Source organism: Phocoena phocoena, chromosome 7 (genome assembly GCF_963924675.1).
Source record: "Phocoena phocoena chromosome 7, mPhoPho1.1, whole genome shotgun sequence".
NCBI classification, from domain to species: Eukaryota; Metazoa; Chordata; class Mammalia; order Artiodactyla; family Phocoenidae; genus Phocoena; species Phocoena phocoena.
In genome coordinates this window covers 56688934-56703613 of record NC_089225.1, presented here as the reverse complement: position 1 = coordinate 56703613, position 14680 = coordinate 56688934, and the positions used below count along the sequence as shown (strand labels likewise).

The 14680-nt window shown below is 38.0% G+C and overlaps 1 protein-coding gene across 1 annotated transcript in view; it reads left to right on the top strand.

Moving 5' to 3' along the window:
* Window positions 1-14680, top strand: part of CIR1 (corepressor interacting with RBPJ, CIR1) — a 45190-nt gene that overhangs the window by 7753 nt on the left and 22757 nt on the right. Inside the window, exons 3-7 of the mRNA XM_065880149.1 lie at window positions 2120-2193; window positions 3214-3224; window positions 3312-3376; window positions 3751-3799; window positions 8095-8212. Of these exons, the coding sequence (XP_065736221.1) occupies window positions 2120-2193; window positions 3214-3224; window positions 3312-3376; window positions 3751-3799; window positions 8095-8212 (317 nt within the window). The remainder of the gene's footprint in view (window positions 1-2119; window positions 2194-3213; window positions 3225-3311; window positions 3377-3750; window positions 3800-8094; window positions 8213-14680) is intronic.

Here is a 14680-nt window from a genome sequence, read left to right as displayed (position 1 = left end):
ATTCCCACCAGCAATGCAGTTTTTCCACATCCTTGCCAACATTTGTTATTTTCCTTCTTTTTTTTTTTTTTTGATAATAGGCATCCTAATGACTACAACGTGATATCTCATGATTTTAATTTACATTTCCCTAATAACTAGTGATGTTGAGCTTTTCACATGGTCCATTTTAATTTTTTAAATGGTGTTAATTTAATATAAGATATAATTTATATACTTTAAAGTATATGTTGGTTTTAAGTGTATTTATAGAATTTGGAGCCATCACCATAACTCATTTCAGAACATTTTCATCATCCGAAAAAGAAATCTTGTACCCATTAGCAGTCACTCCCCATTTCCAGACCCTGTGCCCCCTAATACCTCTCAGCTCTAAGTAACCACTAATTTATTTGTCTCTATATATTCACCTATTCTGGAAATGTCATATGAATGGGATCATACAATATGTGGTCTTTTGCGATTGGCTTCTTTCATTTAATATAATTATTTAAAATTTAAAAATTTAAAAATTTTAAATGTATTTTTAAAAACATTTTTTTCAGTGTTTTTGAAGTTCATCCATGTTGTAGCATGTGTCAGTAGTTCATTCCCTTTTATTGCTGAATAATATCCCACTGTATAGAGGTAGATCCTGTCATCCTTTTGCCCTCTTCTTCTTTTACAATTCTTTGTAAACACCAGTGGGAATAAGAAGTGAGGAACTATAATCATGTAGGCTATCCTTTGTGATAGCCTTTTCCAAATAAGAGGAAATTCTGTTCACCCTTTAGCCTTCTTTATAATCAGTACTTTACTTGGATCTTATGAATTAAAGCTTTAACTTGACCATTGATTCAATTTGTAGCAGAGCTTTTTTTCTAAAAAGCACAGCATATCTCTCTAAACAGAACCCAAACAGGGAACTTTTGGTGTTAAAACAGAAATGATAAATAATAAAATGAGGGGCTTCCCTGGGGCGCAGTGGTTAAGAATCCACCTGCCAATGCAGGGGACACGGTTTCAAGCCCTGGTCTGGGAAGGTCCCACATGCCACAGAGCAACTAAGCCCGTGCACCACAACTACTGAGCCTGCACTCTAGAGCCTGTGAGCCACAACTGCTGAAGCCTGCGTGCCTAGAACCCGTGCTCCTCAACAAGAGAAGCCACAGCAGCGAGAAGCCTGCGCACCGCTATGAAGAGTAGCCCCCGCTCACTGCAACTGGAGAAAGCCCGCACGCAGCAGCGAAGACCCAATGCAGCCAAAATAAATAAACAAAATAAATTTATTTTAAAAAAAAGAAAGAAAATGATTTTTAAGATGCAGCAGTCCGGGCTTCCCTGGTGGCGCAGTGGTTGAGAGTCCGCCTGTCGATGCAGGGGACGCGGGTTCGTGCCCCGGTCCGGGAGGATCCCACATGCCGCGGAGCGGCTGGGCCCGTGAGCCGTGGCCGCTGAGCCTGCGCGTCCGGAGCCTGTGCTCCGCGACGGGAGAGGCCACAGCGGTGAGAGGCCCGCGTACCGCAAAAAAAAAAAAAAAAAAAAAAAAAAAAAAAAAAGATGCAGCAGTCCATCATAGTAATTAACCTGTTGTAGATTATCTTTATTCTCTCTTCATTGGCCTCGCTAAAGAATTTGATTCTCTTATTGCCTTTGACTCTTTTAAGAATTAACTGGATTTGCCTTCCTAAAGAAATTCCAGAGAGACTCATTTTTCTAGAACTGTTTGATTCCTCACAATTAAAGAAAAATGTTGGCACTATTTAACTTAATTCCAAATTTGTGTTGGCGTATAGGATTTCAAAGTTGTCCCTATTTCCACAGCATTTCAAAGTTTAAGAAAAGCATGTGAGGGGAAGCATGGCATTTTTTCCCTCATTTCAGTTGGGAGTGCCGGGATCTCTCAGGTAATGAGGAAGTCTCAGAATTTACAACTAGTTACTAAAGAGGCAGCACTGTTGGAATTTCCAGTCAGATATTTCAGATGTCATCTAATCAGTGGAGTAAACTTCTGGAACTTTATCTCTAATAAAAATATTTTATCCTAATTCCCTTAGGATTTAGGGGTATGGAAGGACAGTTTTTCTGTAATTTTTTCCTCCTACAAAAAATTGCTAACTTTATGTCTTGTTTTATTTAGATTGCTTATGGGAGATGAACGTGTAAAGAATGGCCTTAATTTCATGTATGAGGCTCCACCAGGGGCTAAAAAAGGTACTTGGTCATTTCCTTTTTTTAATTCTTTGATGTGTTTGCAAGTAAAGATTGAGAACTGTTATGACAGACATTGTTTAGAAGTTGCTCTTCATCTTTTAAAAGTGCTATTATTTTTGTAAAATAATTTTTTAAAATACTGCAATCGGGCTTCCCTGGTGGCGCAGTGGTTGAGAGTCCGCCTGCCGATGCAGGGGACACGGGTTCGTGCCCCGGTCTGGGAAGATCCCACATGCCGCGGAGCGGCTGTGCCCGTGAGCTATGGCTACGGAGCCTGCGCGTCCAAAGCCTGTGCTCCGCAACAGGAGAGGCCACAGCAGTGAGAGGCCCACATACTGCAAAAAAAAAAAAAATACTGCAATCAATACAGTAGAATAGGGCTTCCCTGGTGGCACAGTGGTTGAAAGTCCGCCTGCCGATGCAGGGGACACTGGTTCGTGCCCCAGTCCGGGAAGATCCTACATGCCGCGGAACGGCTAGGCCCCTGAGCCATGGCCGCTGAGCCTGTGCATCCAGAGCCTGTGCTCCGTAATGGGAGAGGCCACAACAGTCAGAGGCCCGTGTAGTGCAAAAAAAAAAAAAAAAAAAAAAAATACAGTAGAATAAATACTAAAAATATTTGTCTAATCTAGTAATAATTTCATGACTTGTCCTTTGGGGAGGAAAATAATCTCAACATCACCAGAATTACATTTATTCTTTTATAATTTGTGTATTTAGTCCTTCTTACTGAGTATACTTGTAAATACAAAGCATAATATTCACTGTCAATGAAAAATATAAAAGTTTAAAGACTAGAAATAAATGTGCTTATTAAACACTATTTCTTATTCACTGTTTTTTATCCTTCAGTGATTTGAATTTTATCTTATGAAAGAAAAAAGTCAAACTAATACATTCTTACAAGTTACAATTAAATACCGTGATATCATAGTGTCGTATATGATAGCAGACTTTTATGTTGAAGTTTTTAACTTGACCTTCCTTTTTTTCCTCCCATGTTTTTGATATGCAATCAAGAAAACAAAGAGGTAAAGTACTGTTTTCTATGTTTGGATTTATTTGCAATAGATTGTAATTTTATGGAAAAATTGAAAGACTTTAATGAATGTTTTTAGAAAGAAGAAACAGAAGGAGAGACTGAATACAAATTTGAATGGCAAAAAGGGGCCCCACGAGAAAAGTAAGAGCTGGTTTTCTTTTAAGATAAAATGTGTATCATTAAATTTAGATAATATCCCATCTTATGTTGCCTTTTAATTCATTAGAGAAAGCAACTAATGTGAAAGGTTATTTTTAATGATTTGTCTTATGCAACTCATTTGGTTGATTATAGTCTTTAGTTCTATTTTTATTTTTTCATTTTTTTAAATCACAGATCATCAGACTGGATACTTAATAATGAAGTGGTGTTTGCAAATACTAAATAGATTTTATTGTTCTATTTATTTATTGAAGTCATACATTTCATAATTTACTCAGAACTATAAAACTATTTTTAGTTTAATTATTAAATTGTTCTTAATATTGAGTTTGTACATTTTCTCTCCTTAATAGATATGCCAAAGATGACATGAACATCAGAGATCAGCCCTTTGGTATTCAGGCAAGTGACACATATTTATACTGTAAAAATAAGTTTTTTTTATAAACACTTCTTTATACTGTTGTCCAAAAGGTATTTAAGCTGAAAAGGGGCTCTGTGGTTTCTATTTGTATCAGATAATAGAAGGACTAGGAGAGAAAATATTAAATGTACTAAACTGATAAAAGATAAGATTCAAAGTTTTGTAGTAAGGGTTATAATGATAATGGTCTCTGTGGTTTTCAAGGAATTTGGAGAATTAGCTCAAGGTCAAAAAAATATATAAAACTGTCTGGAACCAGAACAAACTATCATCAGAGGGCCAGGTCCTTGTTATAAATAACATTTTTTTTGAACACTGCCTTACTTATTCATTTATATATTACTGGTATATTGGCAGAGCTGAGTAGTTGCAACAGAGACCTTTGGCCCATAAACCCTATAATATTTGCTATCTGGCCCTTTACAGAAAAAGTATGCCAGCCCCTGGTTTAGGAAATTGAAACCTCAAAGGTTAATTTTTTTAAATGAGAGGATTTAACATTAAGCCATGACATCATTCTTTTTTGGTATTTTACCATTTCTTTTTGGATGACATTGTTTTATTTCCACAAAGTAACACACAAAAAGAAATAGGAGGGACTTCCCTGGTGATCCAGTGGTTAAGAATCCGCCTTCCATGCAAGGATTCTTCAATATACGCAAATCAATCAGTGTGATACACCATATTAACAAATTGAAGGATAAAACTTATATGATAATCTCAATAGATGCAGAAAAAGCTTTAGACAAAATTCAACACCGATTTATGATAAAAACTCTCTACAAAGTAGGCATAGAGGGAACCTACCTCAACATAATAAAGGCCATATATGACAAACCCACAGCCAACATTGTTCTCAATGGTGAAAAACTGAAACCATTTCCACTAAGATCAGGAACAAGACAAGGTTGCCCACTCTCACCACTGTTATTCAACATAGCTTTGGAAGTTTTAGCCAAGAAATCAGAGAAGAAAAATAAATAAAAGGAATCCAAATTGGAAAAGAAGAAATAAAACTGTCACTGTTTGCAGATGACATGATACTATACATAGAGAATCCTAAAGATGCTACCAGAAAACTACTAGAGCTAATCAATGAATTTGGTAAAGTAGCAGGATACAAAATTAATGCACAGAAATCTCTTGCATTCCTATGCACTAATGATGAAAAATCTTAAAGAGTAATTAAGGAAACACTCCCATTTACCATTGCAGTAAAAAGAATAAAATACCTAGGAATAAACCTACCTAAGGAGACAAAAGACCTGGATGCATAAAACTATAAGACACTGATGAAAGAAATTAAAGATGATACAAACAGATGGAGAGATATACTATGTTCTTGGATTGGAAGAATCAACATTGTGAAAATGAGTATACTACCCAAAGCAGTCTACAGATTCAGTGCAATCCCTATCAAACTACCAATGGCGTTTTTCACAGAAATAGAACAAAAAATTTCACAATTTGTATGGAAACAAAAAGACCCCAAATAGCCAAAGCAATCTTGAGAAAGAAAAACGAAGCTGGAGGAATCAGGCTTCCTGACTTCAGACTATATGACATAGCTACAGTAATCAAGACAGTATGGTACTGGCACAAAAACAGAAATATCGATCAATGGAACAGGATAGAAAGCCCAGAGATAAACCCATGCACCTATGGTCACCTTATCTTTGGTAAAGGAGGCAAGAACATACAGTGGAGAAAAGACAGCCTCTTCAATAAGTGGTGCTGGGAAAACTGGACTGCTCCATGTAAAAGGATGAAATTAGAACACTTCCTAACACCATACACAAAAATAAGCTCGAAATGGATTAAAGACCTAAATGTAAGGCCAGACACTATAAAACTCTTAGAAGAAAACATAGGCAGGACACTCTATGACATAAATCACAGCAAGATCCTTTTTGACCCACCTCCAAGACAAATGGAAATAAAAACAAAAATAAACAAATGGGACCTAATGAAATTCCAAAGCTTTTGCACAGCAAAGGAAACCATAAACAAGACGAGAAGATAACCCTCAGAATGGGAGAAAATATTTGCAAATGAAGCAACTGACAAAGGATTAATCTCCAAAATTTACAAGCAGCTCATGCAGCTCAGTATCAGAAAAACCAACAACCCAATCCAAAAATGGGCAGAAGACCTAAACAGACATTTCTCCAAAGAAGATATTTAGATTGCCAACAAACACATGAAAGAATGCTCAACATCACTAATCATTAGAGAAATGCAAATCAAAACTACAATGAGATATCATCTCACACCAGTCAGAATGGCCATCATCAAAAAATCTACAAACAATAAATGCTGGAGAGGGTGTGGAGAAAAGGGAACCCTCTTGCACTGCTGGTGGGAATGTGAACTGATACAGCCACTATGGAGAACAGTATGGAGGTTCCTTTAAAAAGTACAAATAGAACTACCATATGACCCAGCAATCCCACTACTGGGCATATACCCTGAGAAAACCATAATTCAAAAAGAGTCATGTACCACAATGTTCATTGCAGCTCTATTTACAATAGCCCAGAGATGGAAACAACCTAAGTGTCCATCATCGGATAAATGGATAAAGAAGATGTGGCACATATATACAATGGATATTACTCAGCCATAAAAAGAAACGAAATTGAGCTATTTGTAATGAGGTGGATAGACCTAGAGTCTGTCATACAGAGTGAAGTAAGTCAGAAAGAGAAAGACAAATACTGTATGCTAACACATGTATATGGAATCTAAAAAAAAAAAAATGTCACGAAGAACCTAGGGGTAAGACGGGAATAAAGACGCAGACCTACTAGAGAATGGACCTGAGGATACGGGGAGGGGGAAGGGTAAGCTGGGACAAAGTGAGAGAGTGGCGTGGACATATATACACTACCAAACATAAAATAGATAGCTAGTAGGAAGCAGCCACATAGCACAGGGAGATCAGCTCGGTGGTTTGTGATCACCTAGAGGGCTGAGATAGGGAGGGTGGGAGGGAGGGAGACGCAAGAGGGAAGAGATATGGGGACATATGTATATGTGTGGAGGTTCCTTAAAAAACTAAAAATAGAACTACCATATGACCCAGCAATCCCACTACTGGGCATATACCCTGAGAAAACCATAATTTAAAAAGAGCCATGTACCACAGTGTTCATGGTGGCACTATTTACAATAGCCAGGACATGGAAGCAACCTAAGTGTCCATCAACAGATGAATGGATAAAGAAGATGCGGCACATATATACAATGGAATATTACTCAGCCATAAAAAGAAACGAAATTGAGTTATTTGTAGTGAGGCGGATGGACCTAGAGTATGTCATACAGAGTGAAGTAAGGCGGAAAGAGAAAAACAGATACCGTATGCTAACACGTATATATGGAATCTAAAAAAAAAAAAATGGTTCTGGTGAATCTGGGGCAGGACCGGAGTAAAGACGCAGACGTAGAGAATTGACTTTGAGGACATGGGGAGGAGGAAGGGTAAACTGGCACGAAGTGAGAGAGTGGCACTGACATATATATACTACCAAATGTAAAATAGATAGCTAGTGGGAAGCAGCTACATAGCACAGGGATGTCAGCTCGGTGCTTTGTGACCACCTAGAGGGGTGGGATAGGGAGGGTGGGAGGGAGATGCAAGAGGGAGGGGATATGGGGATATATGTATACATATTGCTGATTCACTTTGTTATACAGTAGAAACTAACACAACATTGTAAAGCAATTATACTCCAGTAAAGATGTTAAAAAAAAAAAGAATCCACCTTCCAATGCAGGGGACAGGGGTTCCGATCCCTGGTTGGGGAACTAAGATCCCACATGCTGCTGGGCAAGTAAGCCCGTGCACTCTAGAGCCCGTGTGCCACAACTAGAGAGCCCACACGCCGCAACTACTGAGCCCATACACCACAACTGGAGAGAAGCCTGCATGCTGCAAAGAAGGGCCTGCACACCGCAATGAAAGATCCTGCATGCCGCAAGGGAGATCCCATGTGCTGCAACTAAAACATGATGCAGCCAAATAAGTAAATAAATAAATATTTTTAGAAAAAAGAAACAGGATTCAGCTTAGCTTTTAGGCATAATTTATGATAAAAGATTTTAGTGTTTGAATTACATTACCAAATATAGTTGTAGAGTCTCTTTCCCTGGAGATCTTTTAAAAACAAGACTAATTTAACCTAAACTCTGCTAAGGAGCGGGGAGTTGAACATTGGTTAGATTATTAATATTTTAGTAACCAAAATAATTAACGTTTACTATTTCTCAGGTTCGAAATGTGAGGTGCATTAAATGTCACAAATGGGGTCATGTCAATACAGATCGAGAATGTCCTTTGTTTGGTCTTTCTGGAATTAATGCAAGTTCAGTTCCCACTGATGGCTCAGGTAGGCACTAGACATAATTTATTTGTTTGTTTTAGAATTTATAAGAGGGCAAACAAGGGAAGCTAAAATAACTTTTTTTGTGTGTGTGTCTCTGGGTATTGGTTTGATTTGGTTTGGTTTGGTTTTGGGGGGTTAGGTTATATTCCCAAAATGTGGTGGTCAACAGGAAACTCTGATCATATGTTTTGAATTTGAAATGCTGTATATTAGAATTTAATTTTTTTAGCCAAGGGCCCTGATTTTAAAAGTAACAGATGTATTAAACATAGTTTATCAGGTTGGTAACCTAAAAATAGAAGGAAGAAATGGCTATTTCTCATATTCATGTCCTTCCGAGTTGTAGAACTGGGCTGGACAAAAGCCTCAACAATTGTATTTTTTGTTTCCGAGATAAAATCAAAATTGAGTTTTAAAAGATGTTAGATATATTAAAATTAATTTTTACTTGAAAGTTATTTACCTTCCTGCATGTTATTGTCTACTTAAGAAAAATTGGTCTAATTTGGTTCGGATCATTTGGGTTCTTTTTATAAAGAGATACTAAAACTGAGAACTTTTAACTTAAATTTATCAGTGCCTTGTTAGTATGTTGTTGAGACAGCCACACTAATCCAACAGTAACTCATAGTGAATCATAATAGCAATAACCTGCTTAACCCTGTAACCTTAAGTCATTTCACCTTTTTGAGTTTCAGTTCTTCATTTTAAAATAAGGATGATAATATAACTTGAGATTTTCAGAATTTTTTAAACAGCTATAGAACCTTTTTTTAATTTTTTTAAAATAAATCCCACACGTAATCCCAGTGTATAGAACATATGAAGGCAGAGCTGCTGTATTGAAGCAAACGTTCTGGGCGTGAAGCCCCAACCTCTCAGCTAATCTAGGCATGTGATGCACCTCTTTAGGCTCCCTGAGGCTTCCACTGCCACTTCTGAGCCCAGGGTTCACCCTCAATCAGCATATGACCTTCAGCCCTCTTCTATAGCTAGACATTGGGCTTTCTTCCAGCAAGCCAGATGCAGGCTGTAGGATTCAAGATGCCAGTTCTCATATTAGGAGTTTAGAAATTTGATCCATTATCAGGTTTGACACTGTCTCATTAATGGTGTTACGAATGTCAGGATGGCTAGAGGAAGTACAGACAGAATATTGCAACTGATTTTTTTTAAATCCTTATTGCTCTTTTAAAAAGTTTAAAAAACCACATCTTAGGTAAAGGGAAAACTGCTCAGTAGTGAGAAAATAGCCATACAGACCTTGGTCTGGCAATCTCTGACAAAAGAACATCCTGTTGGGGCTTCCCTGGTGGCGCAGTGGTTGAGAGTCCGCCTGCCGATGCAGGGGGCACGGGATCGTGCCCCCGTCCGGGAGGATCCCACATGCTGTGGAGCAGCTGGGCCCGTGAGCCGTGGCCGCTGAGCCTGCGCGTCCAGAGCCTGTGCTCCGCAACAGGAGAGGCCACAACAGTGAGAGGCCCGCGTACCGCAAAAAAAAAAAAAAAAAAAAAAAAAAGAAGAACATCCTGTTGATGCCTAAGTGCAGGTACTCTTAAAACCCACATACTATGCTCCCTCTCCCATGCCCTCACTCAACTGATGAAAGATGGGAGAGAAGCTCCCAAAGAAATAAAGCCCCAAAGAAAATGAGGGCAAAGTAGGATGAATAACCCACTGGCGCAAATATCTCTGACCACTTGTTTTGGTGGTCACAGGGATCTGTTGTTATGTTTGAAAGGTATATTCTGTTTGCTGGAAGGGGTTGCATCTTTCTTCATTCTTTCTCCATCCTTGTGGTGTTCTTCCAGCTACATGACCCCTGCGTTGGCTAGGGGCAGGCAGTGGCAGTTGCTGTCTTTGTTCCTCAGCCTTGTCTTTCTTTGATTCTGCTTGGAGAGAATGAGTAGGATAGACTCCAGGATACTAGGAGACTAGGATGTAGACTATACATAGACTAGGATAGCCCTTTATTTAGTAACTAACAGACCTGCTTTCTCTTGAATCTGTATTAGAAAGTCTACTAACAGCAACAAAAAGAACGAGTGCTAAAGGTTTAAAAGAAAAACACATACAGTGTTGGAGCAAATATGATAAAATGAACATTTTAATCCACTATTGATAAATTGGAGCAGCCTTTCTGAAGAGTTATTTGATGATATGTATCAAAAGCCTTAAGAACATGCATATCGTTTTACTGGAAATTCAGCGTTCAGGAATTCATAGTAAGAAAGTGATAAGGTAGATGCTCAAAGGTTAATAGTAGTAAAGATTAGAAATAACCCTAAATGTCTGTCAATAAGGTGTTGGTAAAATAAACTCACTCATGTATTCAACAATCACGTATGGATTGCTTACTCTGTGCCAGCCATTTTTCTAGGCTCTCAGAACACAGTAGCAATACAGAAGAGGTTCTTACTTTCATTCTATTGGGAATGACACAAAGTAAACTAATAAATAAGAAAGTACTAGGTATTTATAAATTCTGTAATTAAAATTACATTGGATACTGTGATAAGAACTAAATGGGGAATAACTAGATGAGGTGGTCAGGAAGGGCCCCTCTGAGGAAGTGATGTTAGGCTGAGACCTAGATGACAGAAAAATGCAACCATGCGGGATCTGGGAGAAGAGCATTTGGTATCTCAGGCAAAAGGAACAAGCTTCCACACAGAAGGAACCGTAAGTTCAGACTCTGGAGGTGTGGAGGTATGTGGATGCCTGATTTGGAACCCCTGCTCTCTACTTAGTAGCCATGTGACTTTAAGCAAGCTGCCTAACTGCTCTGTGCCTCAGTTTGCGGTGTCTGTAAAATAGGTATTATACTAGTACCTACCTCATAAGGTTGTTAAGAGAACTAAATGAGTTAATACATGTGTAGTGCTTAGAATAGCACCGGGCACATACACTTTATTGATGTATTTTTTTACATATATGTTTATTTTATTTATTTATTTTTGGCTGCATTGGGTCTTCGTTGCTGCGCACGGGCTTTCTCTAGTTGTGGCAAGCGGGGGCTACTCTTTGTTGCAGTGGCTTCTCTTGTTGCAGAGCACGGGCTCTAGGTGCGTGGGCTTCAGTAGTTGTGGCTTGCGGACTCTAGAGCACAGGCTCAGTAGTTGTGGCTCATGGGCTTAGTTGCTCTATGGCATGTGGGATCTTCCTGGACCAGGGACTGAACCTGTGTCACCTGCATTGGCAGGCGGATTCTTAGCCACTGTGCCACCAGGGAAGCCCTATTGGTGTATTTTTTAAAAATTAATTATGGGGACTTCCTTGGCGGTCCAGGGGTTAAGACTCCACGCTTCCACTGCAGGGGGCACAGGTTTAATCCCTGGTTAGGGAACTAAGATCCTGCATGATGCGCAGCGTGGCCAAAAATTTTTTTCTAATTTTTAAAATCAATTAATTATGGAATTAATTGGAATACCAATATAGCCAAAATGGAATACCATATAGCCATTAGATATAGATATATGAATCAAGCTATTGATCTATATTGACAATCTATTGACACATGAGGGTATACCAGGATATATCAAGTAAAGAAAAAAAAATTAAGAAGCAGTATTTTAAATTTCTTAAATCCTGTGTCTTACTTTTCTAAGAATACCTCAAAGCACTGAACTCTGTGATAAGATTATGGTAAAAATAGATCAGTAACTTTCACCATCTGTGATACCACATAAGATGATGAAAGTTACTGATCTATTTCTGATGCACTGTCAGCGTTGAGAACCATCAGCTTCAGCTGTATGTAAGAACAACGGAAGATTTGGGAAACAGGACCTTGTTTTTTCTGTTTAAATTATGTTTTACTAATATTACACAGTCATAAATTTATCCTACAGAAATAATCATTGATACGTCCCAAGATTTTTGTCATAAAGCATTGTGTATAATAGTAAGACAGGTAGAGAACCTAAATATCTAATAAAAGGATGTAAGTGAATAATTATGGGATATTGCCACAGGGGAATACTATACTATGCAGCCATTAAAAATGACAGGAAGATTTCTTAATGAATGGATGTTGTTTACAACATTTGGTCAAATAAACATTATAAAACAAGGTAATTACATGGATTCCATTCATGTTTCTCTTTATATGTTTAGGTAGACATATAGAGAGATACTTTTAGAAAAATAAAAATGCCTGGAAGGAGATACACTAAAATATTAACAGTGGTTACACATTTATAGTTTTTAAAGGAGTATTAGAGGAATTTAAATTTATACATAGAAATAAATTATTTAAAATGGTTTTGCTCACTTAATACCTTTTAAAGTTTGACCTGAATTTAGCGATACCACTTAACTAATATTATTAGAAACTCCTAAAGGTTTCTCAAAACCAAATCAAAAATACTCTACTGTATCAAAGAGGAAAGCAAATAATGATGTTATATTCAAAATTTGAATGCAATGAATAATAAACTGGCCAATTTCCTAATCCACTTGCTGATTCAAGCTAAAAACTTTTCATTTAAAAAAATCACCTATTGAATAATGTCTCACCAGTGAATAGAGATTATTTTTGCAATAAGGCAATTTCAGTGGATACGGTTATCATGGGATAATCACACCCCTGGGGTACAGCCTTGTGCCTGTAATCTCCCAGGAGTGTAATTATTTCATGATAACTGCACCCCCTGGTGTTACATTATTTCTATTATGAAATTCTTAGTTTAGTACATAAAGTAACTTACTTTGATCACTGGAAACTGCAAGGTGCTGTTAGAACATTCCAGCTGTGAGGTTTACAGAGACCAGCTATAAGATTTACTTCTCCTTTACAAAGTTAAATTAGGCAATCAAAATGCTTCTTTTGGCTAAGCTGGTTTAGAATATCTTTTCTACTGATAAGATCATCTTAACTTTATAAGTTTTTGTCCACTCTAGATATATCAAAATTATATATAAAACTTACAAGCTTCAGTGGTGACTGAATTTTTATAAAATATTTTTATATTACAACATAACTAAATGCCTGACCCACCAGCCTTTTGTTTATACTCTGTAGCCCTTACTCTTTTTTGTTGTTGTTGTTGTTGATGTTCTCTATTGTATTTTATTCTCTATTTCATAAATTTTCACCCCAATATCTATTGTTCCTTTCTTTCTTTTTGCTTTGGTTTTAGTTTGCTTCTTAAGGTTAAGATTAGGTTATTGTTTTTTGTTTTTGTTTTTTTGAAATAAATTTATTTATTTTATTCATTTATCCTTGGCTGCGTTGGGTCCTCACCGCTGCGCATGGGCCTTCTCCAGTTGCGGTGAGTGGGGGCTACTCTTTGTTGTGGTGCGCAGGCTTCTCATTGTGGTGGCCTCTTCCGCTGCGGAGCATGGGCTCTAGGCGCGTGGGCTTCAGTAGTTGCAGCACACGGGCCCTAGTTGTGGCTCACAGGCTTCAGGGCACAGGCTCAGCAGTTGTGGCGCACAGGCTTAGCTGCTCCGTGGCATGTGGAATCCTCCCAGACCAGGGCTCAAACCCGTGTCCCCTGCATTGGCAGGCAGATTCTCAACCACTGCACCACCAGGGAAGCCCAGCCCTTACTCTTATCATTGCCTCTTACCTTCTGTTACTTACTCATGTTTTTAATGTATATTGAAATTAAACATCATTTTTTAAATCCACAGTGGGGGTTTTCAACAAGGCAAGTGGGTTTTTTTGTTTTGTTTTGTTTTGTTTGGCTTTAGTAGATTTAATGGTCACAGATATCTGTATGTCTACTACTTAATCTTTTTGTTTGTTTTGTTTCAGTCTTATTTGTGTTTTTTCTTAAAAGACTTTTTTTTAAGAGCAGTTTTAGGTTCATAGCAAAATTGAGAGAAAAGCACAGAGAGTTCCCATATACCACCTGCCTCCACAAATACATAGCCTCCCCCATTATCAGCATCCCCCATCAGAGTGGTACATTTGTTATAGTTGATGAACCTACATTGACACATCATTATCACCCAAAGTCCATAGTTTACCTTAGGGCTCACCCTTGGTGTTGTACATTCCATGGGTTTGGACAAATGTATAATGGCATGTATCCACCATTATAGTATCATACAGAGTAGTTTCACTGCCCTAAAAAATCATCTGTGCTCGGAGTATCCATCCCCCGCTCCCCTCTAACCCCTACCAACCACTGATCTTTTTACTGTCTCCATAGTTTCACCTTTTCCTGAAGGTCATACAGTTGGAATCTATAGTATGTGGCCTTTTCAGATTGGCTTCTTTCACTTAGTAATATGCATTTAAGGTTCCTCCATGTCTCTTCACGGCTTGATAGTGTATTTGTTTTTAGTGCTGAATAATAGCACATTGTCTGGATGTACCAGTTTATTGATCCATTCACCTGCTGAAGGACATCTTGGTTGCTTCCATGTTTTGGCAGTTACGAATAAAGCTGCTATAAACATCTATGTGCAGGTTTTTGGAATGTGATTGCTGGATCATGTGGTAAGAGTATATTTAGTTTT